The following is a 10,000-nucleotide window of genomic DNA, read 5'->3' on the forward strand; positions in this document are numbered from 1 at the left end:
GTTATGAAATGTTGTGTCCATGATGTTGGTCCCTTCCTCCTTGACAGACCGTGGGCTTTGTGGTAAAATATTTCTCTGAGTTCTGAGTTCTCGTGTCTCTCTCTTAGGACTTTATCTAGTATCGTGTAGTGTAGACCCTATTCAGGGCAGGGACTGGATGTAAAAAAGCACACCAGTGCTTATCTATCATCCTTGAAAATAAAGAATTTGTCTTGTCTTCTCTCTCTCTCTCTCTCTCTCTCTCTCTCTCTCTCTCTCTCTCGCTGCCCCCACCACTGTCTTTCTTTCTCTCTCCTTCCACACTCTCTCTCTCTCTCTCTGCCCCCCCTCTCTCTCTCTGGCCTATGTTATATGAACTTATTCAGTTTATCCAAACTATTATAGGCAAGCCTCCATGTTAAGATTATCTATGTTAATATCCACTATGGATTCTGTTATCAAGCATAATTAATTATACAAAGCTTTCAAAATCAAAAGTACAATAGGTGGTTGAATTGTTTTCATGCTTGTTTATGCTTCAGAAATATTGGTAATTGTGTATTTACTTCACGTTCAGTATGCTTGTTTACACCACCCCTTCATAAGGCGCCATGGTCTGTGCTAAAAAAAAATCCATATCTGAATCCGTCTCTCTCTCTTTCTTTCTTTCTTTCTTTCTTTCCTTCTCTCTCTCTATCTGGCTGTCTGTCTGTCTGTCTGTCTATCTATTTGTGTGCCTTTTTCCAGTATTGTATAGTGTAGACCCTGTTAAGGGTGGGGGCTGGATGTAAAAAAGTAGATCAGTACTAATCTGTTAATTTTCAGAGATAAAGATCTCTCTCTCTCTCTCTCTCTCTCTCTCTCTCTCTCTCTCTCTCTCTCTCTCTCTCATTTTCTATTTCTTTCTCTCTTCCTCTCTCCAGCTCTTCCCCTCTCTCTTTCTTAATTTCGTTCCCTATCTCTCCCCCCCCCCCCCTCTCTCTCTCTCTCTCTCTCTGTCTTTCTCATTCCTTCCCTCCCTCCCTCCTCCGTCTCACCCACTCTCACTACCTGCCAATATTATCACCTACAGTTTTGGGATCACCTTCACAGATAGGTCATGATTGCAGTGGCCTCTGTTGCCAGCAGTGAAGGCAATACTGTACTCTGTATCCTTGTCTCTGTGGCTGTCTGCTACGTCTCTCTTTGTGACTCTCTTTCTGTGTGTGTGTCTGTGTGTGTGTGTGTGTGTGTGTGTGTGTGTGTGTTGTGGTGTGTGTGTTGTCATGTGGTGTGTGTGTGTGTGTTACATGTGTTGTGTGGTGTGGTGTGGTGTGTGGGTGTGTGTGTGTGTGTGTGTGTGTGTGTGTGTGTGTGTTACCTGTGTGTTGTGGTGTGTGGAAGAATGCATGATAACAGCCTGGAATTGAATAGTCACCCCATTACCAAAAACATGCAGAAAATCCCACTGTCATAGTAAGACAAATGTGCTTGCATACAGAAAAAAAAAAAGAAGAAAAAGGAGGGTATAGCTGCTGCACTGTGATAGAAAAGCTCTAATTTCACATAACATAATATGTTGTGACAAAAAGTAGTCAGATCCAATCCAGTCACAGCACAGCACAATACAACACACCATAAAAACACTGCAACCCAACCACAAACACAACTACACACTACATAACACAACCTAATCACAAACACAACTACACACTACATAACACAACATAATCACACACTACATAATACAACCTAATCACAAACACAACTACACACTACATAACACAACCTAATCACAAACACAACTACACACTACATAACACAACATAATCACAAACACAACTACACACTACATAACACAACCTAATCACAAACACAACTACACACTACATAACACAACCTAATCACAAACACAACTACACACTACATAACACAACATAATCACAAACACAACTACACACTACATAACACAACCTAATCACAAACACAACTACACACTACATAACACAACCCAACCACAAACACAACTACACACTACATAACACAACCCAACCACAAACACAACTACACACTACATAACACAAGCTACTCACAAACAAAACACACCACAAACACAACACAATCCAACCCCAAATGCAACACAAAAACAACAAAACCACAAACACAACAGACCACAAACACTCCACAAACACAAACACAACACAACATCACACCACACCACAAACACAACACAAACACACCCGACACACAACAAACACAACACAGCACAAACACACCACACCACAAACACAACACTGCACAAATACAACACACCACACCACAGTGTAACACAACACACCACACCACAAACACAACACACCAAAACACAACACAGCACATACACAACACACCACACCACAAACACACCACAAACACAACACACCAAAACACAACACAGCACATACACAACACACCACACCACAAACACAACACACCACAAACAAAAACACAATACAAACACACCACAAATACACTACAACACAAACATAACAGAAACACACCACAAAAACACTCACTGACACACACACACACCCCACACACAACAAACACACCACAAACAAAAACACACCACAAACAAAAACACACCATAAAAAAACCACTAACACAACACAAACAAAACACAAGCACATCACACCACAAACACACCACAAACACAACATAAACACACCACAAACACAACACAAACACACCACAAACACAACACAAACACACCACACCACAAACACAACATAAACACACCACAAACACAACACAAACACACCACAAACACATCACACCACAAACACAACACAAACACACCACAAACACATCACACCACAAACACACCGCAAACATAACAAACACATCACAAACACATCACACCACAAACACAACACAAACACACCACAAACATAACAAACACACCACAAACACAACACAAACACACCACAAACATAACAAACACACCACAAACACATCACACCACAAACACACAACAAACACACCACAAACATAACAAACACACCACACCACAAACACATCACACCACAAACACACCACAAACATAACAAACACACCACACCACAAACACAACACACAAACACCACACCTGGCCTGCCGGTCAAGGGCTTTCACCCTCAGCTCCTCCCAGCGGTTGTTCAGCAGCCCCATCTGCACGCGGATTTCATGTTCCTCCTCAGGGCTGACCCGACCCTCCATGATGAGGTCGTTGCCGTCACGTAGCACCGCCCCAATGCTGTCCTGGTGCTGAGTCAGGTCCAACATGAACTCCTGCAGCACACAGAGAGAGGGGGTGAGGGGATTAGTGGGCATACGTGTGTGTGTGTGTTTGGGGATGTGGGTGTAGTGGGTGTGAGGTGGTGCTGGGTGTTGGGTGTTGGTGGTGGGTGTTGGTTTTGGATGTTGGTGTTGGGTGTTGGGTGTGGCTGGTGGATGTTGTTGGTGGGTGTTGGTGTTGGGTATTTGGTGTTCAGTGTTGTTGGTGGGTGTTGGGTGTGGCTGGTGGGTATTGTTGGTGGGTGTTGGTTTTGGGTGTGGGTGTTTGTGGTGGGGGATTGGGGGGGCGTGGGTGTTGGTGGTGGGTGGTGGGTGCAGGTGTTGGTAGTGGGTGTGGGTGTTGGTGGTGGGTGTGGGTGGTGGGTGTTGTTGGTGGGTACTGGGTGTGGGTGGTGGGTGTTGTTGGTGGGTGTTGGGTGTGGGTGGTGGGTGAGAGTTGTAGGTGTGGCCGGGTGGTGGTGTTGGGTGTATGTGTTGGGTTTGGGGTGTTTATTGAGGGTGGTGAGTGTTAGGTGTTGGTGGTGGGTGTTGGGTATTGGTGGTGGGTGTTGGTGGAGGTGGTGGGTGTTGGGTGTGGGTGGTGGGTGTTGTTGGTGGGTGTTGGTTTTGGGTGTGGGTGTTTGTGGTGGGTGTGGGTGTTGGGTGTTGTTGGTGGGTGTTGGGTGTTGTTGTGGGTGTTGGGTGTTGGTGTTGGGTGTGGGTGCTGGGTGTTGGTGGTGGGTGTTGGTGGTGGGTGTCAGTGGTTGATGCTGCTGGTGGGTGTTGGGTGTTGGTGGTGGGTGTGGGTGTTTGATGCTGGTGGTGGGTGTGGGTGGTGGGTGTTGGGTGTGGGTGTTGGTGGTGGGTATGGGTGGTGGGTGTTGGTGGTGGGTGGTGGGTGTGGGTGTGGATGTGTGACGTCACACAGCACTGCCCCAATGCTGTCCTGGTGCTGTGTCAGCTCCAACATGACCTCTAGCAGCACACAATTTCAATTTCAGTTTCGAGGCAGTTTCGTGCGTGCGCGCGCGCACACACACACACACACACACACACTATTACAATCACATATACAATATGTCACACTCCTGTGTACACACACACACACACACACACACACACACACACACACCTCATATGAGGCACTCATTTGTTTGTTGAAACACACACACACACACACACACACACACAAACACACACACATCCCCCTCATATCAGACACACATTTGTTTGTCTAAACACACACACACACACACACACACACACACACACACACACACACACACACACACACACACACACACACACACACACACACACACACACACACAGAATAAGAGGTAGCCGTGTTCAGTGCAATTAATACATGCTGATACAGCTGTAAAAAAATGTTTTAAAGAACAGTAAAGAAAAAATATAAACAGAAAACTTTTTCAACCACAATTTTTATTCCCTCACTTCAGAACACTGAAGTGTGTGTGCACTGTTTTAGCCTGAGCTGAAAATAAGCTGAATTAAACTGCCACTCTGACTATATATGAGTAAATGTGTGTGTGAGTGTCTGTGTGTGTGTGTGTGTGTGTGTGTGTGTGTGTGTGTGTGTGTGTGTGTGTGTGTGTGTGTGTGTGTTTGGGGGTTGGGGCAGGAAGGGGCATGTGTGAAAGTGGGCGTGTGTGTCTGTCAGGTGTTTAGACTGCGGGTCTGTAAAAAAAGTTTATTTCATCACAGGAATATCCTTTATGCATAAGCATCAACTTTATTTCCAGTATTTATTCTATTTTCAGTATCTTTGGGGGTTTTGAACAAGCACTTGTTTTCTCAAGCACAGAAGACGTTTCAGCCGAAGGTCTCTACTTTTCCCAGCCCCCACCCCTCTCCCATCTGATCATCACCCTCCTTTCATGTCAATCATATCTGGGATACAGGTTTTGTGAATACCTGCGCAACTTTCTTTTCTCCTTACAAATTACACAGATTCATCAGTCAATCATCAGGCAGAAAAGTTATATAAAAAAATGATGAAAAAACTGATGATAAAAAATCAACCACAATAACAGCCCTCATGACAGCAACGATGTCTGTTTATCTCAGATGCTTGAGCGCCAAGCTCGTAGTCCAAATGTAGTGAGTTCAAATCACAGACATCCAACGCAAAAACTGGTTACTGCCCATCTTCATGTGTTGTCGTTGTGGTGGTCTCAGTGTAGTGCTCAATAGGTCCCTTCTCACTGTCCATCTGAATGTGTTGAAATTCAAAAGAAAAAAGAGAAAGAGAGAGAGAAAAAAGAGATACAAAGACAGGAAGGCAAAGAGAGTGGGGCAGGAGGTAGGAAGGGGGGGGAAGAGAAAACAAAGAAACAGGTCTGTACAGTGTACACTGAGGTCAAACAATACTACATCTCTGTCAGTCTAAGCCCAAGTCAGTGAAGATGTCCTGATATCAGCAGTCCTCAACCAACATCACTGATCTGACACAGGGGATTCCATGCAGTGAAGCTTGCATTTGTTTTTGTTTTGCTTTTTTCCATGGAATGACTTCCCCTTGAGGAAACATATCCTGGATTTATCTCCCATGCCTGATGATGGAGCACCTGCTTTGCTCACTCAGACTCCCCCCCCCCCCCACCCTCTTCCTTCCTCCAACCATCCCTCACTCCCACTCGCCCCTCCCCCACAAAAAAGAGAAGCTTGGCCTTTCTTACCTGAAGAGCTGGCATCACCTGCATTCCTGTCTTTCTTCCTGACTTCCCCCTCCCCCTCCCCCCTCCCCCTCCCCCCTTCCCCTTCCCCGCTGAGTTTTCGGACTTTTACCAGACTGGGCCTCAGTTCCAGTGCAGTCACACAGCTGATGCACACATGTAGCATAGTGCACAGTGAGAATGAGTCATATGGTTCCAGTGTTCTCAACAACCATCACTCCTCCATGCCTGACTGATCACCCAGTGCAGAGACTGCACTGTGCACATCAATCATCACGCAGTGCAGAGACTGCACTGTGCACATCAATCATCACCCGGTGCAGAGACTGCACTGTGCACATCAATCATCACCCGGTGCAGAGACTGCACTGTGCACATCAATCATCACCCGGTGCAGAGACTGCACTGTGCACATCAATCATCACCCGGTGCAGAGACTGCACTGTGCACATCAATCATCACCCGGTGCAGAGACTGCACTGTGCACATCAATCATCACGCAGTGCAGAGACTGCACTGTGCACATCAATCATCACGCAGTGCAGAGACTGCACTGTGCACATCAATCATCACCCGGTGCAGAGACTGCACTGTGCACATCAATCATCACGCAGTGCAGAGACTGCACTGTGGACATCAATCATCACCCGGTGCAGAGACTGCACTGTGCACATCAATCATCATGCAGTGCAGAGACTGCACTGTGCACATCAATCATCACGCAGTGCAGAGACTGCACTGTGCACATCAATCATCACGCAGTGCAGAGACTGCACTGTGCACATCAATCATCACGCAGTGCAGAGACTGCACTGTGCACATCAATCATCACCCGGTGCAGAGACTGCACTGTGCACATCAATCATCACCCGGTGCAGAGACTGCACTGTGCACATCAATCATCACACAAAAGAAAAACATTCAGCTACGAAAAATAAGACAGAAAGGAAATAAGAATAAATGCATAACCCAGAAACCTTTCCCAGGTTATGATGCTTGTTGCCGAAGAGAATGATGGCAAGGACAATGACAGCCTACCCTTCTCCCTGATTGTTATGATTCTTGATAACAATGGCATTAATGTCAGCCCACACCTCTACCTCATATTTGCATGATGAAGATGAGGAGTAGGAGGAGGATAAGGATGGTGATGATGAGAATGATGATGATGACATGTTAGGATGACAAGAAGAAAGTGGAGGAGGATGACGATGATGATAAAAATTATGAATATGAGGAAGTGGCAGAGGAGGATAGCAGCTACTCTCCAACCTCAGGTTATGACGATGATGGCGAGAATGATGATGATGATGGCAGACCACCACTTTACCTCACGTTATGATGACGACAATTAGGATGAGATGATGATGACGATGATGATGACAGCCCATACCCCTACATCATGTTAGGATGATGATGATAAAGATGATGATGATGATGACAGAAACACCACGCACACAACAGCCCCCCTCCCCCTGACCTCATGCTGGTTGAACTGGTCCTTGACCCCGGACACCAGGGGGGCGATGGGGGGCAGTCTATCCATCACCTCCTCCGCCTCCAGCAGCCATGTCAGCACGTTCTCCAGTGCGTCCTGGTAGGACACCAGCTCAGCGGAACTCCCCGAACCTCCGCTCGCCATCGTCACTTCACCCCCACCATGCACTGACAATGGAGGCTGGAACCAGAATCAACATGACGTGTTGTGAAAATAGTGACAAGATGTGAACTCTGTGAGGATGGGGGCAAAACGTTGTGTGTATATGCACATGTTCACTTCAACACACTTCAACGGTGATGGATGAAGATTGAAAGCTAGAAATACCACAGCATGTTTTGAAAAAAAAAAAGTGAAAGATGCCAACTCAGAGAGGATGGGAGCAAAACGTTATATAAGCAGGACACATGCACTGCAATACCTCTTAAATCTTGTAAACTGTGCTTGGTAGAAGCTGAAAGCAGAAAACACCACTGCATGTTTTGAAACTTGAGAAAGACAATGAAAACTTGGTGAAGATGGCATCTGAATACCACATAAGCAGTACATATCAAACAAGTTATGAAAATAAGCAGTACATATCAAACAAGTTATGAAAACGGGGACAGATTTGATCTCAATGAGAATGGCAGATGAAAGTAGTTTTAACAAAAAGTCTCAATTCTGATCTGCAGTTTGAATCATGCAGCTGAAACATTATTTTCTTAATTCTAATCCACAATGCCTGGCTTATGAAACAACACCACTCATGCACTGATGATATCTATCATAGCTTGAAAATAGCTATGGATGTGAAATAGGAGCAAGGATGGTCAAATGGCAACTGAAAGCAAAGCATATTAACTCTCTCCATACGAACGGCGAAAGAGACGACGTTAACAGCGTTTCACCCCAATTACCACCATCAAAATATTGCAAGCGGAAGGCTCTTGTACTGAAGAGATGAATGTTGACAAAGAATACCACAATTCTGACGACGGAAGCTAAAGGTTGGGTCATTGAGACACCCACTGGACATCCGAGGGGTCCGTGTAGAGGAGAAGAGAAGACTGGCCGTACTGAGTGAGTTAAGTAAGAGTGACAAATGGCATTTGTTTGTGTTGTCACAGGTAAGTATGCCAGTGACTGATGATATTGCCTAAAACCAGGGTGTGACATGTGCAGCTACTGGCTATCACACACAAGATCTGTCTGTCACAGATGAATGAGAACCAGATGGTTTACAATGAGTGTACCTTCAACCACACATCTATTTTGATTGACAGATACTATGGTAGATAGATAGATAGATAGACAGAAAGACATGGAATCATATATAAATGAATTATACATATTCATAATTCTTTTTCTTTTCTTCTTTTTTTTCTTTTTTCTTTGTATTCATTGTGCTCTTAACTATGTTGATTCTGCTGCTCACTCTTTCCCCCTTTGTGTTGATGTTACTGCAGTCATTATTTTTGTTTGTTTGCTATTCGTTGCTGTTTTGTTGTTGTTGTTTTGCTTTGCTTTATAACTGTTAGTATAGATCCTAGACCTCAAAGATCCTAGACCTCATGCAAGTGGAACCACTCAACTGTGCAATAAATCAATCAATGACTCCTGACAGTGAAGACGACAGACAGCGCTCTAGTGATCCAGTACGATACATCACAATATGCATTTCCCTGTAGTGTTTTAATGCTGAGCTTATCACACACACACACACACACACACACACAACACACACACACACACACACACACACACACACACACACACACAACACACACACACACACACACACACACACACACAACACACACACACACACACACACTGACTGAAACCATTTATTGTCAGATTAACTTTTTGTTGTACTGAACACACACACACACACACACACACACACACACACACACACCATGCACACACCCTGAAAACTGAGTATGGCTGCCCACACAGTGCGTTAAAAACAGTCTTGCAGGTGAAAGGCCATTCAGTAAATACCAGTGAACACAGAAGAAGAAAAAGAAGAAAACCCAACACATGCTGCCAGATCTTTGACATGTACGGCAGTCCACCACACTATCACTCAGCCCCCATGTGTTTCAGGTGTGATGTTGGCAAAGTTACCTTTTTTCTTCTGAGTTAAATTTATTCTTCTGAATTAAACTTATATTAAAGTCACTCTCTCTTTTTTTCTTTTTTTTTTTTTTTTAGTTACACTTTTTTCATTTGTTCTACTGAGTTACACTTTTTTCTTTTGAGTTACTCTTTTTTTTCTTCTTCTGAGTTACACTTTTTTCTTCTTCTGAGTTAACATTTTTTTCTTCTGAGTTACACTTTTTTCTTCTTCTGAGTTAACATTTTTTTCTTTTGAGTTACACTTTTTTCTTCTTCTGAGTTAACATTTTTTTCTTCTGAGTTAACATTTTTTTCTTCTGAGTTACACTTTTTTCTTCTGAGTTAACATTTTTTTCTTCTGAGTTACATTTTTTTCCATCGTGACAAATCTGGGAGTGGGTGTGTGTGAAAAAAAAACTGTGCAGGATGATCAACACATTCCACTCAT

General features: G+C 44.3%; 1 protein-coding gene across 4 annotated transcripts in view; it reads right to left on the bottom strand.

Annotated features, from left to right (window-relative positions):
- Positions 1-10,000, bottom strand: part of LOC143282994 (dystrophin-like) — a 448,581-nt gene that overhangs the window by 408,524 nt on the left and 30,057 nt on the right. For all 4 annotated transcript variants that reach the window (XM_076588970.1, XM_076588967.1, XM_076588968.1 and 1 more), the window contains 2 exons: positions 7,432-7,629; positions 3,086-3,267 (listed from right to left, as the gene is read on the bottom strand). In XM_076588970.1, coding sequence (XP_076445085.1) covers positions 3,086-3,267; positions 7,432-7,593 — 344 coding nt within the window. In that variant the 5' untranslated portion in view covers positions 7,594-7,629. The remainder of the gene's footprint in view (positions 1-3,085; positions 3,268-7,431; positions 7,630-10,000) is intronic.

This window comes from Babylonia areolata, chromosome 6 (assembly GCF_041734735.1).
Source record: "Babylonia areolata isolate BAREFJ2019XMU chromosome 6, ASM4173473v1, whole genome shotgun sequence".
In the NCBI taxonomy this organism is placed as follows: domain Eukaryota; kingdom Metazoa; phylum Mollusca; class Gastropoda; order Neogastropoda; family Buccinidae; genus Babylonia; species Babylonia areolata.